Raw genomic sequence first — 19,475 nt, 5'->3', positions numbered from 1 at the left:
AGAGAGGGCGTCAGATCCCCTGGGAATGGAGTTACTGGGTGCTGGGATCCATCCCTGGCTCTCTGGAAGCACAGGCTTAACTCTTCCCTGTTGAGCCATCTCAGCAGCCCTTAAAATACAGTTTTTTGTTTGTTTGTTTTTTGTTACTGTTTTTCGAGACAGGGTTTCTCTGTGTAACACCCCTAGCTCTCCTGGAACTTGATCTGTAGACCAGGATGGCCTCAAACTCACAGAGATCCACCTGCCTCTGCCTCCCAAGTGCTGTGATTAAAGGTGTGCAACACCACCCTGTCAAAATTTTTTCTTTTTCTTTTCTTTCTTCTTTCTTCAGGCTGGCCTCAAACTCACAGAGATGAACCTGTCTGTCTCCAAGTGCTGGGATTAAAGACGTGCACCACCACTGCCCAGCAAGATTTTTTTTTTTAAGGAAGTTACTATAGGAAAGAAAGGTGATGTTGGAGAGAAGGCTTACCAGTATTATGATGGCTGGTACTGACTGTGAATTTGACAGGACAGAGAATCACTTAAGACACAAGCCACTGGGCATGTCTGTGAGGGAGTTTCTGGATTGGGTTATTTGAGGTAGAAAGACCCACGCTAAATGTGGGTGGCATCATTCTATGGGCTGAGGTCCCAGACTGAATAAAAAGGCTTGGTGGCAAGTTCCTTTACTGGCTGAGCCAACTAGTTGGACGGCTTTAGGCATCTAAATTCATCTCTGATTGCTTCTAAGAAACTAGAGATGGGGCTTGAGAGATGGCTCTGCAGTTAAGAGCATATTTACTGTTGTTGCAGAGGACCCAGGTTTGATTCCCAGCACCTGCATGCTGGCTTGTAACTCCAGTTCCAGGGGCTCCAGGGTGTGACAGCTTCTTCTGCCCTCTGCAAGTGCCAGGTACACGTGGTATACAGATACGTATAAATTAAAAATAAACCTTTTGGTTTTTAAGATTTATTTATTGTGTATACAGTATTCTATCTGCACGTATCCCTGCAGGCCAGAAGAGGGCAGCAGATCTCATTACAGACGGTTGTGGTCCACCATGTGGGTGCTGGGAATTGAACTCAGGACCTCTGGAAGAGCAGTCAGTGCTCTTAATCTCTGAGCCATCTCTCCAGCTCCTAAAAACAAACCTTTAAAAATGTTTTAAAATCCAAAACAAGAACCAGAGAGATGACTCAGTGGCTAAAAGCACTGGGTGATCTTCCAAAGGACCCAGCACCCATGTGGAAGCTAGCAGTTATCTATAACTAGTTCCAAGAGGTTTAATAGTCATTTCTGGCCTCCATGAACACTAGATACTCATGTGGTGCACAGACATACATGTACACAAAACATCAATAAATATAAAATTAAATGAAAGTTTTACAAGTCAGAAACAACAGAAGACTGAAATGAACTTATCGGTGCATTTGCTCTCTTGAGGTCACCCTTGCCTCCATTAATTCCTTGCCCTGAGTCACTGCTCCTCTGAAGGCAATCTCTGCCTCCAGCTTCCACACCCAGTCACCTTCTTTAACAAGGTCTCACTTTGTCATCCTGGCTAATGCATGGCAATCTACTACCTCTACTTCCTGAGGCTTACATGCCTGTGCTTTGTGTATGTAAGCTCTCTGTGCCCCCTCCCCCACCCCTTTTCTGTTTTGAGACAGGGTCTTGTGTTTCCCAGACAATCCTCAAACTCAGTGCCCAGTATTATCCTGAACATCTGATCCTCCTGACTCTCTACCCACATCCCTCCTGGTGCTGGGATTACAACCACTGCATCTGTTCATCAGTGCTAGGGATCAAATGTGGAGCTTCAGGCAGGTAGGCAAGCACTCTGCACCTGAGCTATGCCCAGCCTGTGAAACGGTAAACTTAATGAGTCAACCTTTCTAAAGGGTCACCTGCTGGGTCAAGTGGCAGTGACTCTTGGCTGCCTGTGTGTCCAGAGCTTGGGGTGACAACATTAAGAGGCAACAACCCTGAGTAATAAATAGTTCAGGCCCTTGTGACTTTGCCCCCAAAGAACCCAAGGTGCTGAACAGCTTTTGAAGCACTCTTGATTGTGGAACCTTTTGAGTCTCAGGTCCCCAAAGCCTTAGACACCTGATGGCCTCAGCCTGCTGGGGCCCTGGTTTCCCCATAATCTCCTAGGATGCCTCTGAGAAATTAGCTCAGAGATCCCCAAGGATGAGGCCGCTGTCATATGCTGCTTTTCCTAATGACAAAGCGGGCTGATGTTGTGACCTTTAGACTACCTACCAGCAGTACAGACACATCCCTGTAATCCCAGCATTTAGGAAGGGGAGTCAGGAGGGTCATAAGTTCAGTGCCAGCCTGGGCTACATGAGACCCTGGGGGGGGGGGAAACATCAAGCAGATGCCTTAACCGAACTTAAAGGAGGGCACATCTGTCTGTACTTCCAATTTCAGCAATAATGTCTGCAGCTTACCCTTAATTTATTACCCACTATTATAATCTGCCAGGAGAAGTTTTCAAGAGTAATAATGAATTGCATCTTTGGTGGTGGCCTGTGTTATTTTGGGCAAGTAACCATGTCCTACTGAACATGTAATTGTGGGGCTTTGGGGAGGTGGTAGAGAGGCTGTGTTGTCCAGGCCTGCCTTAGATTCACAATGCTCCCAAACTCAGACTCCAAAGGAAGCAAGATAATATCAGACTACCACACACCTAGCTAAACTGCTTAATTTAAGCCTATATATTCACATGCTTTACAAATCCCTGTTATCATACGTTCTTGCCATTCCTTAAAAAAGAAATTGAGGGTTGGAGATGGCTCAATGGTTAAGAGCACTGTCAGTCTTTCAAAGGACTCAGGTTCAATTCCCAGCACTCACAGGGTGGCTCACTGTGTCTCACTCCTCCAGATCTAGGAAATCCAAATCCACAATCCACTTCTGAGCTCCTCAGACACCAAGTGCTCATGGGGTACAGGTATACATTGCATGCAGACCAAAAAAAAAAAACCTCAAAGTAACATTTAGCCAGTGATGGCGATACACACCTTTAATCCCAACACTCAGGAGGCAGAGGTGAGTAGATCTCTGTGAGTTTGAGGCCAGCTTGGTCTACAGAGTGAGTTCCAGGATCCCCAGGGTACACAGAGAAATGGGGGGAACATTTTGCAGAGATTACTTAAACTGCAAAGATTTCGTAGATTTGCCCTAGGATTTGCTCTCACTATAACACATTTAGTTTTGATTGCTCTTGGTTCCCAGCTAAAGAAGTAAACAGTCTCTTAAAAAACTGGTAAATGAATACAGTCAGGACATGGACCTATACATTGCTGCAGCCTGCAAAGAAACCCAAGATTAAAGCTAGGCTGTAGCCCTGTGATAGAACATTTGTCTAAATACACAAGGCCCTGGGTTTGATTCTCTCTGTCCATTTTATGTGTAGTTGCAACTCCTATATGTATGATATCTGCATTCAACCAACCATAAATCAAAAATATTTGGGAAAAATTGTATGTGTACTCAACATGTATGGAGATTTTTTTCTCGTCATTATCTCCTAAATAATATGGTACAATAATTATTCACACTGAGACTCCTATATGCAATACCAGCACTTGCTAGTCTAAGAGAGAGATCAGTTCAACAATAGCATCTACCACATACTGGAGTACAACCTAGTCTCAAAATAAACACACAGAAATGCTGTCATTTACCTTGTATTAGAATAATCTAGAGATGACCTAAAGCATACCAGAGGCTGGGCATGGGTCACATGCACATACCATGTCCTTTTATTTGAAGGACTTGACTAGATTTTTTTTTTAAAGATGTGGTGACTGAGCCAGGCATTGGTGGCACACGCCTTTAATCTCAGCACTGGGGAGGCAAGGCAGGTGGAGCTCTATGAGTTCGAGGCCAGCCTGGTCTACAGAGCTAGTTCCAGGGCAGACTCCAAAGCAGTACAGAGAAACCCTGTGGTGACTATACTAGAATCAATCCCGTACAGACACTGTACTTCTATACTTCTATTTTAGCTTTTTTTTTTTTTTTTTTTTTTTTGGAGGGTCTCACAGTATTGCCCTGGTTAGCCTGGAACTTGCTTGTGTAGACCAGACTGGCCTCACACTCACAGAGCTCTCCCTATCTCTACCTTCTCAAGTGCTAGGTGGTCAATTTTAGTTCTTTATATACATATTTGTTTTCCTTTGGAGTTGATTTTGGGTCTCTTAGCTTAGGCCAGCCTTGAACCTGCTATTTGAGCCAACATTTCAGTCCATTCTCCCTTTTTTTCTTTCCTTCCTGATACCATATTACATCATAGCCCAAGCTGCCATCCATTTCACAGAAAACCTGCCTCTGCTTCCAGAGTGTAGATTTACAGGCATAACCACCACCACTCTGCTGTATGCGGTGCTTGAATTAGAACTGAGGGTTCTGCTACCAACAGAGCTGTACCCCAAGCCTCTCATCTTTTCAGGGTCTGTGCGTCGAGAGAGATGGGGACGGGGCATGCCAATGGCACATGTAGAGGTCTGAGTAGAACTTAAGAGAGTTGGGTCTCATTGCACTTCAGGCTTCTGGTGGCCAGACTTGCCAGGCAGGCACTTTACCCCTGGAACCATTTTGCTCTCCCTCTCCATCTTTTGAGGTAGACTAGCCATAGCCCAGAATTCATGATTTTCATGTACCATTTACAGATGTAGTCTACACTAGCTATCACATTTCGAAGAGATTAGTGCAACAACCACGTGAGTGAAAATGATATCCCCTCCTTCCTTGTGTCGTTTAGGATACTAGCAACAGCTTAAGGTCCCCAAGGAGGCATAAGCTGAACCCAACAAAAAAATCGCCAAGCTAAAGAGAAGTTAACGTCTGGAGGACTCTTGGCCAATTAGCTTAACTGAGCTGTGTCAAGAGACATTCAGAGGGCTAAACCGGTAAGAAGAAGGAACCATCATTTCACGATTTCGATTTCACAAAGCGTTCGCATATTATAGTACTTGAGCCTCTCGACTCTATTATTTCAGATGAGAAAGGAGGCTTAAGGCAGTGTTACGATCTCGAGGGTAAATGTGAAGAGGTAAACAATACACCCAGAACTATTGGCCAAGTAGGTCTCAGCGGTAAGCAACCAGAGAACTGGCAGCTTGTTTAGGTGCAGGGCTTGGCCGGACCTCTAGGAGGCGCCAACGGGAAGTGGCCTGGAGCTGGAGCAGGGCGGATACTGCCGCCACGCGCCTGCCAAATTCCAGATTTGCAAATCCTTCAGCGCAGCCAGCACCCGAGGGAGGCCTTAAATGTTCCGAGCACCAGGGTGGTGGGTGAGACAAGCGTTCCGGTCATCCCTCCCTTTGGTACTCAGGATAGTGTGCAGGTATCTGCGGCCAGTATAATGGTGGCATCAAGGAGGGCTAGCTTGCAGCTGGAACTGTCCCCTAAGGAACCAACTACTAGGGCAAACCCTTTCTAACAACGGGGCTCATCTTCTGCCGGTTTTTATTGTTGTGTTTTGCAGCCTACTTGGTACCCAACCACCTAAGCCAAGTTCTCTTAGGACAAGATTTGCTGATGTGAGATTCAAATCACGCAGCAGCTTCGTTTTATTTCTCCAAAAGTTCCCTCTCCCACCCCATAGTGTAGGCCTTGAAAAGGTGCCTGCCCTCTTTCTCTGCAGACCCGCTGAGTGCCTTCCCCTGCGCCTCCCATCTGCACCACGGCTCTCCTGGGCCCTGGCTCACTCCCCCCGCAACACACGCACCCCACGTCTTCGCCTGCCTCCTTCTGGAAAACCTTTCCTGATTAACCCCGGTGGGACAGCTGCCAAGCCAATTACCCCGGAGAGACTCGGGGGCCGAGGTGAAGTGGAAGCGGACATTGAGGGGCACAGGCACCCCAAGGGCCGGGCCGGGCGGGGCGGGCCCGCCCTCCTTCCCCTCCCGCACCGCGAGAAAAGTCAGGCAGCGGCTGGGGGACACGGCTGTATTGGGAAGCGGGGGCTCCTACACAGTAGGAGGCGGCACGTCCCGGCCCCAGGAGGCCCGAGGACTCTACACAGCGCGGCTCCAGTCCCGGCCGGCCCGCCCGGGGCCCAGGCCGCGGGAGCCCGAAGCGGCGAGTTAAGGCAGCATGGCTGGAAGGGAGCGGGGAGTGGGAGGGCCAGGTCCCCTGAAATGCTGGCGCTCCGAGCGGCGAGCTCCTCGCCTCTCTAGGACAGGGGGAAAGACAGTCAATAAATAAACCGAGGCGAGAGGGGCCCCGGGAGACTCTCGGAGTCCGGGAAGGCCGGCGGCCTACGCAGGCCTGGGCCTCCAGCGCCTGGACGGGCGCTAGCAGCTTCCGTCAGAAGTTAAAATGGCCGCCGTGCGGCGCGGGCTGCGTCGAGGCGGCGAGGGGCGGCTTGGGGGACAGCGGGGACTTGACGTCCACCCTCTTCAGGGGGCGGCCGCGGTAGCCGTCGGGCCGGCCCAGGTACAGGAGGTGCCTCCCGGGCCCCCCGGAGTACCTGGCCGGGCCTCCCGAGGGGACTCGCGTGAGCAGGGCCGGGGGCGCACGGTGCGTGGGGAAGGGCAACCTGCGGCCGACGCCCAGGCGCGGAGCCGGGGCCGAGAGGGCGGGCCGCCCGCCCGGAGCGGCGCGCTTGCCCTCGGGCGGCACATCGAGCCTCAGTGGCGGCACGCAGTCCCGCGGCAGCGGGCTGGAGTCCGCGAACAGGGCCGCGCCGGGCTCCGGGGCCGGCGGCCGCGAGGTGAACGGGGCCGAGGCGAGGGGTTCGGTGCCCTTCCTGTGCGGCTGCGGGCCGTGCAGGTAGCGCAGCAATTCCTCCAGCGTGGTCACCTCCACCGCCTGCCCCGGGCAGCCCGGCGGTGGCGGCCTCACCAGCACGCGCGGCGCGGGCCCGCCCGGCGCGCTGCAGCCCCGTGGGCGGCCCGGGCCCTCCGAGGCGTTGTTCCCGTTCTGGTTCCACTCCCAAGGACCCCCGGAGGCACGGAGGTGCTTCGCCGGCAGCTCGGGCGTGGACTCGGGGGTAGGCAGGCAGGCCAGCTCCGGTGGGGGTCCGCCCTCGGGCGGGGGCAGGAAGGTAGTGTAGAGCTGAGGCGTTTGCGCTGCGTCTCCATCCTTGGGCGGAGGCGGGGGCTCAGGACCGCCACCGTGCAGCCGGGCCAGACTGCGAAGGGACAGAGGGCGCGGCAGCCCTGGGGTCTCGATGTCCTTGCTCCGATGTCGGTGCGCGCGACGACAAGCACAGGACACCAAGAAGCCGGAGACTGAGGCGCCCAGGGCGAAGGCCGCCGCCACACTGGCCAGGAGGAGAGGGATGGGGATGGAGCGGGAGGCTGAAGCTGGGGTGAGGTCCCTGCGCACGCCTGCCGACCAAGAAGGAAGGAGGGAGGCAGCTCAGCTTTAGGGTTGGTGGCTCACAGAACGGGCCAACAGCAAGTTCTCATGCTACTGCTCAGCTTCACTCCACAGTCTCGGTAGTCCTTTTCCCAGGGTTCCTAAACACACAGGCTAGAGCACGGGTCTGGGGTATCCCCTGCCCAGTTGTAGCCCCTATAGCCATGCCAAGAACATCTGCCAAACTGTCTGTGCAGGACACTGGCTGGGATGTCCAGCTGTGGTGAAGGGAGGTCCCAAACAGGTGTTAGTGGATATCAACACCAATCAACACCCGCTTAGAATTCTCAAAGACTCAGCAGTTCTACACTACACTCTGTCCCTCCCAGGCAACCCCCTTACCCTGCGTGTGAGCTCCAAGAGTGGAAGACTGGGGCCCTGGGTGGGCATCACTGGGGGAACTGGGGGTCTCAAGGGAAGGGCCAGGACCCAGAAGCACTGGTAACAGAGACCAGGTCAGAGCCAGTGAGACTTATGCACACCACCCTGACGCCACCAAGCCCCTCCCCTTTGGAACCCAAGAGTCCAGAATTCCTGTGTCTCCTCTGGCTGTTCAGGATGCTGACCTGCTTATAGCCCAAACAGATTTGGTTGTGTGGGCTAAGCAGGGGGAAAGGAAACTGAGGCCAAGAAGACTCACCGTAAGCAGAATCTCCAGGACCAGACTGACTCCCAGTAGCTCCATCTATGAGACAGGGTGGCAATGAGGGGAGGGGAAGCTCAAGAAGTGATGGAGGTAACCGGTACAGACGCTGAGAAAGACACACGCGCAAGCCATCAGAGCCACATGCAACTTTAGCTGTGGCTGCAGCCGTCCCCTGGTGTTTACCTTGGCAGCCGCCATGCTCCATGGAGTCCTGGTTCCCCATCACATCCACGTCAGTCCTAGAATGAAAGGGAGGTGGCTCACTGTGGCTCTACACTTTGCCAAACACTCTCCTCAGGAGTCCCAGGGCTCCTCACTTACCCACCAGGTTCCCAGATATTCACACAGCCTCTGGATCGATGCCATCCACAGTATGGGTCCTGGGAAGCCAGACAGCTCCTAAGAGAAACTGAGTTGTGTGAGGCTGGGACCCTTGCATTTGCCACATTCCATGCCATTGCCATTTCTGCTCGCCCTGGCTTACAAGGACTCCCAGCTCTATGTTTCCATCCATCCATCCCAGTCTGTTGCAGACCCTAATGGCAGCATACTTTCAGACTACTCCCCGCCATCTCCATTTCCTTGCCACCCTCTAGACTGGGGATTTTTCTGTGCTCCTACTAACCCAGGAAGCATCTGACCTGAGGCTCCTCTCACCTCTGACAAGCCCCATGCCGGGCACAGCGGCTGAGAGAGAGGTAGACGATACATCCAGGAAAGGCCACAAAGAGCCTGTGACCCTCAGTGTCCAGCTCCAGCCCTATGATCCGCCGGGCAGCTTGGGCCGAGCGCTTCCCACTGCACCTAATGTGAGGCCATAGGGAGTCAGAACGGGGAAGGTGAGGCTGTCTTTTCCTAGAAGAGTCTATGGGAGAAAGGAAGGGCCAAGCAGAGAAGGGGCACAACCTATAGAACTACTCTATCCAGCACAGTGGAGCTCTCACCGAATCCTTTCCCTCCTCCAGGCCTCTAATGCTGCCAAAGCAACCCTGGAGAACCCCATTGCCCACCCCACACCCATCCCACCTCGACCCTGCAGGGGTCTGCCCCACACACACACACAAAGCACTCACCGGGTAGGGCTGTAGGCATCAATCTCTTCCAATATGATAGGCTCAGGTCCCAGAGACTGTCCCCCTGGAGGTAGCACCTTCAGCACTGTCCCATCATTGGAGCCAAGAAACAGGACTGTAGTATTTCTGTGGGGCCCAGCCATGCCATCCACAGCTACCTGGGTCAGCAGAGCCCTGGAGCGACAGGCTTCAGGTGAGGACACCACCTCCAAGACAGCCCGAGGCCCTCATTCCTGCTCTTACTCCTTCACAAGTCCCACCCCACGCCACTGTGGTTTACCTGGTAGACCCCACAAGAGAAAGAAGAGAGCGGCTGAGGGCAGGAGGCAGCCATTACCTGCTGGTGAGAGTGAGGAGAGGTTGACGGGTGGCAGGCGGCACAGCAGGATCCAGCAGTGGGTGTGCCTTGATGAAGAGCAGGACATCATCAGGTAGGTCTTGAGAGGAGGAGAACAAGGCAGCTCCACCCACACCTGCACAGGACCCTGGCCTGGTGGGCACATGGGAAGGGGCAGCCTTAGGGTAGAGAATGGGGTTAATTAAGCTCTGTGCCCCCCCCCCCGTGCTCACACATGGTTGGTAACCTTTACTCCCCTGCAAGCACACATTTGCACTGCTGCGTTCCTTCCCTATTGCAGCTCCTTAGTCCAACCCAGTGCTAGCCTTATCCCTAGGCCACAGTACCTTAGCCCTCCTCAGACCCAATATTAAGAACAACCACAGCTTCTGCCCCGTGAAAGCCACCTCCATCCCGGGTACCTGGGGGAGGGGACTCGGTCCTCAGACACAGGAGTCCAGGCCCCATCCAGACTCCTCTGCTCCTTGAACTTGCCCTCAAACCCACGCTCAATATCATCCAGGTAGAAGGCGCACACTGCAGACCCAGGTATGCTGAGGAAGGCAAAGATTCAAGGTAGGTGTTTACAGGGGTTGCACAGTTCCTGCGGGGGAAGCTGTGGTAGCTGCCCTTTGTGCACCAAGTTAAGAGGCAGAGACTGGGGGAAAGGTGGCCAGGACAGCAAACTGGCCTTGCTTGGAGTTTCCTCCTCAGTACACACTGAAAGGAGAATTTGAATGTTGGTAGGGTAGGGAACTAGATCACACAGCCTAGTACCAACCTATTAGTCTGAGTAGTGAAGACCCCAAAGAGAGCAGAGCGGCCATGCAGGTTCACAGGCCCAGTTAAGGCCTGTAAGACGTCAAAGTAGAAGGTAGAGTCCCCAGGGACAGAGCAGTTGAGCCTCAGCTTAAGGAAGGATGTCCAGTGGCGATCCAAGGCCCGAGGTGAGCCACCCATGTCACGTTTACACACCCGGGCTACCCGGGAAAACTGCACCTGAGAAAAGACATTGAGAGCAGAGAGCCACATGGCAGTTGGAAGGTTGCGAGGTCGGTATGAGTTAAGAGCCCCAAGAGGCAAGTATATGGGTCACAGCAAAGAAAGGGAATGGTGTGGTAGGTCAGTTTGGGTCAGGAAGAAAGTAAGGCCAGATATGGTAGATGAGAGCTGAAGGCTATGCAGAGGGATTTGGGGAGGGGTCAGAGTCCAAGGAATCTGTTCTGGAGATTAAGACCAAGAACTGTCCTTAGGACCCAGAAGAGCCTTCCAGCTACCCACCCCTGGTGCCCAACTCCTTACCCTCCCCAGCCGGGCATCCTCTACAGACACCTCTCGGAAGAAGAAGTAGACGTGGTCTCCATGCTCCAAAGCATAGACAAAGTGTGGCTCTAAGGTAAGGCGTGACAGGAAAGGGCACCCAGACATGCTCAGGGACTTGTGCCCTATACTATCTCCCCGCCCATCCATAAACGCCCTGCCACCACCCCACACAGCCCTGGTGTACCCCCAGGTGCAGGCTGCCCCCCAGGATGACTGACCTCGCAACCACTTGGAGTCATACTTGGCAGAACGGAGTGGGGGCTGAGGTCCAAGGCTTCTGTAAACTACAGCATCACTGGCCTGGAAATCGGCTGCTGTGGCTGAGTACAAACTGCCCTCTGCAGGGGTGAGGGGAGCAGGATCAGGGCTCAAGATCTGCAATCTGTCTCTTACTGGTGTACCCAAACAGCTACTCAGGCCTGGTCCCAGCCCCTACTACCCTCTACTCAAGGACATGGGGGAAAAAACAAGTTGGGAGAGGAGCTCCTTCCAGCCACATGCCTGCTTGCACATGCCCAGGTGCACACCTGCAAAGATGGCCACATTTGACTGGGTGGCATCGAAGGGACACCGAGCTTGCCCACTCAGCTCTTCACCCTCCTGTTGCAGCGATGTTATCTGGGGGCAGAGGAGGCAGGGCCCTGGAACCTTGGGGTCTTAGAAATGTGGTCCCACAGCCCACTCCCCTCCTTCCCCCGCCCCTTCTGCATGCCCAGATGCCCGCCCATCTCTTCCCACCAAACTGATTGCTTATTTTGGAATCTCCCCAGCCCTCTTCCTGTATACCCCATAGCTGCGGCACACGGGACTGAATGAGTTTGTTCCACAGGCAAGGAGTGTCTGCGCGTCCCAGGGAACAAGAACACGGATGTAGTTGTAGCATTCGTCCTAGAAAACCCAAAATTCTACCTTAGTAACATGCCTGGGACTGAAAGTTAAGGGTCACAGGAAGTAAGGCGGTGGCCAGTCTTGAGCCACAGCAATGTGGCTGAAGTCTCAAGCTGTTTACTGGCCCTTTAGCCTTCACCAAGCTCTTTGGTCTCTCTGAGCCTCCTTCTCCCTTTGCTGGGGTGTGTCAAGGGAACTAAAAATTGTGGATTCTCTTTCATCCCCTTTGTTCTCTGGGCTGGGATGGAAAAGGGAGGATTGGTCGTGATGGCGCACTACCTGGAGGCGGTCCTTGCCTTCCCTCCAATTACACTCCACTCCTCACCGTCAGCTTTCCCCGGACAGCACAGTTCTCCACATCTTGGCTCCTCCATGTCAGAAACTGAAAAGACCAGGACCCTCCTCGCATTGTGACCCCTTTTAGGTGCCTTTTCAACCCACACGACCCCCCCCCCCCCGTTACACCTTTCCCGGCTTTGCCTCCCTGCCTGCACCTCCTCGCATACAGCCCCTCACCTTGTTGGGCACCAGCCCCTCCCCTTCTTCTTGGGCTTGAAGATCGAAGGAGAAAACGTGATCCCTGAAGGGTAGGTAAGGAGGGGTCAGAGCTGAGCCGAGGCACCTGCCTGCCTGAGCTCCTTAGTCCCCTGCCTACCCACGGTCACCTGCTCAGGACCAAGTCACACAAAGTTCCTGCTCCCTAGCCTCCCCCTTACTCCACGCCTTGGCATCTGTTCTCTGGGTCCAAGCATGTCCATGTCCCATGGCTTGTGCACCTGCATGTGTCCCCTGCAAGATGCTGCAGTGGCCATGCAGATCCCATGTCTGCCCAGGAGCATGCAATGTCTGCCCCACAACTGTGCCTCGGCCATTTTACCGGGCGGCCACAAGCAAGGTCCGGTTCAAAGTCAGGAATCGCTGAAAGTCCAGCCCAAGTTCTGCAGCCACAGCATCATCCTCCAGGCCCCGGAACCAGGATAACGGAGAAGTACCTAGAGGATGGCAGCTGAGATAATACACACTTTCCAACTCCCTTTCCTACCAGAGAAAACCAAACAATGAACAGAGCAGAAGAGAAGAGATGCCCAAAATCTATTACTAAAAACAATACCAGAGGCTAGGCATAGAGGAGCACACCAGCACTGAGGAGGCTAAGGCGGACTACTGCTGAGAGCTCAAGGCCTGGTTACATAGCAAGTACCAGATCAGTATACAAGGCAAGATGCTTCTCAGAGAAAGGTGGGAAGGCACAATGAAATGGCTGAGGGTAAACATACTTGCAGCCAAGCCTGACTGCCCGAGTTCAAACACTGGAAGCAGGGAACCAATTCCCCAAGTTGTGCTTTAATCTCCTCTCATACACCATAGCATGTGCACCGCACCCAATGCATGTTAAACAAACCAATACAAAGACAACTCCAAATGAGCATTTAATTGTAACCACATGCTGTGAGTTATCTGAGTGACACACCTTGCTTAATGTATTAGCCTTATACTCACATAGGCCCCAGTTCAAGGCTTGGCACCTGGAGGGACTTACATGCCTACAAGGCAGGCAGCGGGTTTATGTGACGCCTGTCTGACTCCAGAGTTGAGATAAGCCCCTTCTTAGGACCACCTCTGAATTAGAATGTTCCTTTCAAGGGGCTGGAGATGGCTTAAATGGCTAAAAGCATGCACTGTTCTTCCAGAGGTCCAGAGTTCAATTCCCAGCACCCACATCAATTGGCTCACAACCACCTTCAGCTCCTACATCTTCTGGCCTCCGTGAAATTAAAACATTCCATCCTGCCAGGGAGCTCCTTATACAGGGAGGCAAGTAATAAAAACGAACTTCAAGAACTCCCTGAAACCGGTCAGATTCACAAAGGGCAGAGTAAGCAATACAAGCTCGGAGTCCCCCTCGGAGAAGCTGAGCTGCAAAGAATACTCTCAGACAGAAGGAGAAGAAAAAAACCTCCAGACCAGATGAGCGAGAAGCAGACAGCAGCCAAGCTGCCTGGAAGACAGCAACTGACACCTGGAAAGGACCTCTGCACACTGCTCTGCAGTGAGCTCCAGGTCCCCTGCTTTGTGAGCTGTCACCCCTGGGGTAGGCTGTGGGGATGCAGCTGTCTTTGAATCATTTCTGCTCCATAAAGTAACCCCTCCCCTATATTCCTGTAAGCCACCCCAATAAAGCTCATCGCCTTTCTGGGGGCTGTCGTGTCCTATCTGGGGTGCCTAGACAAGGGTTTGTCTCCCCAGGAAAAGTTTTGTCACACAGCAGCTCCTGTACACACATATGTACAATTAAATCTTTTTCTTCTTCAAGTCCTCCCTCAAGACTTTTCGCCACCCCACCCTTCAAGTCTCCTCCCTCTTCTAACCAACTCCATTGTCCACCTGGTCTGTCACGGAAGCCACAGGTACTGGTACTTGCGGGAACTTGCGGGTACAGGCTCAAAGATGACTTTAACGATAACGAGAACGAGAACTGCATCTGATGGAGAGTTTGTCTTTGCTTTTTTTTTTTTTTTTTTTTCCGTTTGTTTGTTTGCTTGTTTTTTCCCAGACAGGGTTTCTCTGTTTAGCCCTGGATGTCCTGGAATTCACTCTGTAGACCAGGCTGGCCTCAAACTCATAGAGATCTGCCTGCCTCTGCCTCCTAAGTGCTGGGATTAAAGGCAAGTAAGTTTGCTATTATTCTTATCTATCCCCTAACAATCACTTCCAATAGCCCAGCTAAAATGACTATAAATCCAACATGTATAACACAGACCCAAACAGGTGAACTTCTCAGAAACTCTGGGTTTACAGTTTCTATCATAGTGAGACCAGGCTCTCTGATGGGTAGAGAGGAAAGCGAGAGGTTGGGAGCCACTACACTGGCACAGGATTTCACTCTGTAGCTAAGAATAACACACACATATAAAGAGCTTAATTTGGGCCAGACAGTGTTTCAGGATTGTGCCTCATCTGTGTTAAATCTATTATCTCACTTAATTTCTAAATAACTCCGCGAGGTAGAACACTATGATTACCTTCCTTTTACAGATGTGGAAACCGAGGCAAAGAAACGTTAGAGGACATTAACCGACATCACACAGCTAGTGAGCAGCCGGGTGGGGTTTCAAACCTGCTATGGTTTGGTCTGGCTAACACCTTACAGTCTTCATAGGCTCCTTTGTCTGACTGAGACAGTGTCTTGCCTTGTAATCCCGACTGGCATTCTTCCTCCCTCAACCTCCCAAGTGCAGCAACTGGAAGCTTGCACCTTGCACAGCTAGGGTCACACTGTTTAGCCACCTAGCAACACCACCTCTGAGTGAGGAAACAGAACCCAGGGATGAGAATCTTGCGCTCCCAACTCACTCCATCTGTTTGCTCCCCTCCGCTCCACGCTTGAGCTTGACGGTTCTCTTTGCTTTCTTGAGGCTGGGCCTCCCACACAGGGGTCTCATCCCCTACTTGCTCCCCACCACCACCACCTAGAGGGTCAAGTGAGTGGAGTACTCACCTCGCAGGTCAGAGTTCACCAGAGGGATAGGGTCCCGGGGAAAGGCAGCCTGGGCGCGGGGGAGTGACAGCAACAGCAGCAGCAGCAAGGGCGTGGAGTGGGGGGCACGGGGCATCCTGCGCGGGGCAGCTCAAGCCCCAGGGGGTACCCCCTTACCCATATGCTGGCCCTGGAAGGGAAACAGAGAAGTGGGGGAAGGGACTAAGCTCTCTCTATACCGTGGCAGGCAGACTCCTCCCCAGGTCTATCCCCAGAAGACCCTGTGGGTGGGGCAAAAGAGCCATCTCTGCCTCTCTCCCAGCCAGCTGTCACTGTCGCTCAAGGCCCTTCTCCCTCCAACTGGCCCAAACTGGTTGGTGTGAAGTCTGCCGCTCTGGTGTGACCCCAGGTAAGGACAGAACAGATCCGCTGCCACTCCACTCCCAGCCTTCCTTTCCTCCTCTCTCCTGCCTGGGTCTGGGACACTCAGTGGGTGACACCTCCCGGCCCCCCTCGTGCTAACCCCTTCTCAGCTATAATTAGACACTGAAGCCTTAAAATTATAAATAGTGACTCCTTGGCACTAGGAGGAGGAAGAGGGCACCAAGTCTGCTCTCCCCTCCCCTCACAGACCCCCACAGCACCCTGGGAGTAATGCAGGCACTGAGCCCAGGCAGAGGCAGCTGTGCAGCAGCCATGGTCCTGTGTAAAGCTGAGAAAGAACAGAAGGAGAGGGACAAACAGCCCGGGGGTCACTGACCTGGCCTAAGCTCATACTTCAGGGGCCATTCCCATTGCTGAGGAAGAAGCTGGGGAGGGAGGGAACGGGGTGTTCGCGGAGGGGCTGTCTTAGCCAAAAATGAATCTGCATCAAAGCCAGATCAGAGGCTAAATTTAGCTCTGGCTGCAGCTGTTTCCCTCGACCACTGTGCCCCCTCCCAGCCTGGAGCCCCCTGTTGCCTCCCTGGCTCCTAAGAACCAATGCACGTTCTCACTGAGGGGAGAAGAGCAGACCCACCCCCTATGCAGAGCGAAGGATAGAAAGGACGGGTGAGGAGAAATGGCTGTACGTGCCCCGCTTTCCCCTTCTTCCCTCATCAGGCTGCCTCTGAAATTGAAATATAAATAATTCAATGACAGGCAATTGTAGCCCAAAGTCCAAGAAAAGACGGATATGGTGAAAGGAGCGGTGAGACAGGTCTCCTTCCCACGCACATCAGCCTCCCGCCAGCTGACCCTGCCTGGACCCCGGTGGGGAGCGCCAGCTGACCCTGCCTGGACCCCGGTGGGGAGTGCACACCAGCTTCCCGCCTTCCCTAGAATTGAGCTGAGGGGCTGAAGAGGCTCCCTTAATCAGGTCAGGGGGCTAGGAGTCCCTTCTTTTGTGACAGATCACAACAAGCCTTACTAGTGGCCCATTCCAAATCTAAAGGAGAAACTCCAGGCTTACAAGGCAAGCCCCCTTCTGTCTCCCCAATAATGCCACTCTTGAAGCCAGGACCCAAGTGTCCACCCAAGCCCAATCAAGCGTCACTGGTGGGGAGGCTGACGTCAGGTGGGTCCCCAAGAGAGCTGGAGGAAGGGACAGAGTAGAAACACCTAATGACCCCCCCTTCCCCAGAGGCAGAGCAGTTAGCTAGCTGAGGACCCCCTCCATTGAAAAGCCAAGTGTTCCTTCCTCCCCCAACCAGTGTTTCCGGTTGCTGGTCCTCCCAGGAGAAGAGAAAGGGACGCAGCTTGTCTTCTATGCTCTCCTATCTGCCCCCCCTCAAGTTGCCCTGGGCAACTGCTATCTTCACCCTGGAAACAACTTTGGTCTCTGGAAAGTAGGGAGAACACCCAGACCCTCCTCCCGGGCCCTAGCAGAGTCTGCTTCTAGCCCCTGCTCTCAGGAGTTGTTGCCTTTTCCTTACCTGGGGTGGTGGGTCCTGTCGGGGATGAAGGGGAATAGATGCCTTTTGATCTAAGGAAAGAAGGGACAAAAGAAGGGGGAAAACAATCACATCTCCCTTTACCACATCCTTTAAAAGTAAATGTGCAAATTTGCGGGAAAGCTGTTGAAATTAGTGTGGGGGAGATGCTGTTGGGAGACGCATTTTGTTTGGTTACAAAATGAGGATGGCTTTGCCCTGGAAGATACTGAGGGTAGTGTTTGGCCCTTAGCCAGGAACTCCTAGAACTGCAGGGCCAGTCTTGGGAAAAGGGTTGTCTGGGAGTTATAGGGCCTGATGACCACTCCCATGTTAAAACCTTCAGAATCCAACAGCCTTCCTGCAAAAGCGCCCTAGCTAGGGACAATAGAAGCTAATTTGCATCTAATTTGCATGCTCTTCATTTCCAAGCAAAATGCTCTGATAGCATCCCCTTCCTTCCTGGGAGAGCAAACGGTGCCTCCCTCCCACCTACCCTCTCGCACTAAGGACCCCCTACACATGCTCACTTTAAGCTGGGTTAGTCCAGCCTCTAAAAACACTTGGTTGGCCTTTTCCTTGGCCCACAAGACTCAAGTACGATACATCTTTAAGAGGGCTTCCCATAGTTGTTTGGGGGAGCAACATCTGGGTGGCTCCCATCCAATCCCTGGCCTGGGGACAGGCATGCTGTGACCTGGAGAAATCCCAAGGAGAGACCTGGCCACTCTTTCTCCTTTCAAGTCCTCCTCTGGATAGAAAGAGGAAACATCTCCCTTCTTTCCTTTTAGCCAGACAACCACCTCTGAGGAGTGGCCGAGGTCATAGCCCTGTCTAGAGAAGCTGGGAGAGGGATTGGGAGGCCGGCTGGGGACAATAGCAGGAAGCCATAGGCATGGTCGCCCGCCCCAGCCCACCTTCCTCAGGAGGCTCAGGGGTATGCTGAGCCTCAAAACCCTTTCACCCTACCTTTCCTCTCAGTCCCAGGCTTTGTACCTACTCCCCCTCCGACCCACCCCCCAACGTCGATAAACCAGGTGTCTGGAGCTTTGCAAGCGCTTAGCGTGAGGTGGGCCTGGGGCCAGGGGCTCGACGTGTCTCCCCCTCACTGGATCCGGGGCTCCGAGGAGGGGCGGGTAGCAACGTCTGGACCGGGACCGGGTCCCGGAGCCACGTTAGCGGGAGGAGGGGCTGGAGGGGCCTGCAGGCGCAGATCGAGTGGGGATGGGATTTGGGGTTGGGGGACGGAGGCGGGTCTCCCAGACCAGGAAAACAGGGCCAGAGGCTGAGAACAGCCGAGGGCGGGCCCTAGGCCCGCGCGTCGCGGGTAGGTGAGCTAGGATGCTGTCGCCAGGCCCGCTCTCATCCGTGGGAGACCAGTCTAACAAAGCCGGGGGAGGAGTGAGGTGAAGCGTGGAGGTGGGCACCGGGACTGATGCCTCTCCGGGGCTTCACTCGTGGACTCTTTGCCCAAGCCGACCCCTCCCCCTGGGAGTGCTCGGACCCAGCCTGCACAAGGACGAAGAAGCAACCCTGACACCAAAGTCCAGAACCACTTGTCCCCTTTGCTACCCCTGCAGGGGCGTCGAGAGGGTCTACTTCGCTACAGGTCTCAGAGCTTCAGTTTCCCGCGGGAGAGGCAAGATGCTGGGCTTTCCACCCTCTGCATCTTGCGCGCCTCAAAAAACAAAAACAAAAACAAAAACAAAACCCTCTTTCGTGACCCCCAATCTAGCGGGACGCGACTTCGACCAGTCGGAAAAGAAGCCTACACCCGCCCAGCAGTGCATCTAGGCTTGGCCACGGTCCCCTCCTCCACGCACCCTAAATCCGCCGACCCTTTCTCTGCCAGGCATGCTGGACCCACTCGGGTCCCCGTGACACTCCGAAGGTTGACCCCCTTCTTGCGGCGCTCCTGCCCCTCCCTGCAGCTACATCCCTACCCCAAGGTACTTGCTCCGAGATCCGGGTCAGCGAGATCCAGGGTGCAGCGGGCGGCCCCTAGCTCCGCGCTGCACAGAGTTCGCAGTCCGTGTTTGGGGCTCAGGGGAGATGCGACGGGCGTCCCGCCTGGGTAGTGCTTAGATTTAGGCTCCAGGACGCTGTCGGGTTACGAGACTCCTGGGTCCGAGTGGGAGCCCCTACTCCCGCCGCAGATCCGCGGAGGAAAACAATGCGACCGCCCGGAGCTCTGGGCTCGGCCCCAGCCGCCCCGCCCGCCTCCCGGCCAGACCCGCCTCCCGCCCGCCTCTCGGTCCCTATGACCAATAGTGTGCTCAGTGACGGGCTAGACACCGCCTACCCGCCACCTTTCCACCAATAGTACTGCAGGGAGGAGGGGCGCCGAGCTCACAGTCCACCCAGAGCCAAGCCGAGAGGGTGAGCTGGTGACCAGAGTCAGGCACGAGATGGAAAGACCCACGGACAGTCGCTGAGACACAGACACGAGACACACACAGA

General features: G+C 53.9%; 1 protein-coding gene across 6 annotated transcripts; it reads right to left on the bottom strand.

The window, feature by feature from the left end:
• Nucleotides 1-5,541: 5,541 nt before the first annotated feature.
• Nucleotides 5,542-19,244, bottom strand: Sema6c (semaphorin 6C). Of its 6 annotated transcripts, XM_051199546.1 has the most exons (22): nucleotides 18,959-19,244; nucleotides 17,019-17,068; nucleotides 16,124-16,213; nucleotides 15,866-15,970; nucleotides 15,127-15,295; nucleotides 12,505-12,619; nucleotides 12,144-12,207; nucleotides 11,953-12,009; nucleotides 11,526-11,627; nucleotides 11,267-11,357; nucleotides 10,958-11,077; nucleotides 10,719-10,807; nucleotides 10,198-10,415; nucleotides 9,839-9,970; nucleotides 9,417-9,569; nucleotides 9,080-9,253; nucleotides 8,664-8,810; nucleotides 8,328-8,405; nucleotides 8,190-8,245; nucleotides 8,001-8,045; nucleotides 7,703-7,798; nucleotides 5,542-7,329 (listed from the first exon to the last, which is right to left on the bottom strand). In XM_051199546.1, exons 5-22 carry the CDS (start codon nucleotides 15,239-15,241, stop codon nucleotides 6,305-6,307), a joined length of 2,877 nt encoding a protein of 958 aa, XP_051055503.1. In that variant the 5' UTR covers nucleotides 15,242-15,295; nucleotides 15,866-15,970; nucleotides 16,124-16,213; nucleotides 17,019-17,068; nucleotides 18,959-19,244; the 3' UTR covers nucleotides 5,542-6,304. The 6 variants fall into 6 exon arrangements, with proteins under 6 accessions (XP_051055503.1, XP_051055502.1, XP_051055506.1 ...); XM_051199545.1 differs by lacking the exon at nucleotides 15,866-15,970; XM_051199549.1 differs by lacking the exon at nucleotides 16,124-16,213.
• Between the last annotated feature and the right edge of the window lie 231 nt (nucleotides 19,245-19,475).

This window comes from Phodopus roborovskii, unplaced genomic scaffold (assembly GCF_943737965.1).
Source record: "Phodopus roborovskii unplaced genomic scaffold, PHOROB, whole genome shotgun sequence".
In the NCBI taxonomy this organism is placed as follows: Eukaryota; Metazoa; Chordata; class Mammalia; order Rodentia; family Cricetidae; genus Phodopus; species Phodopus roborovskii.
Note: the sequence above shows the minus strand (reverse complement) of the source record. Positions and strands in the feature narration are given on the sequence as shown.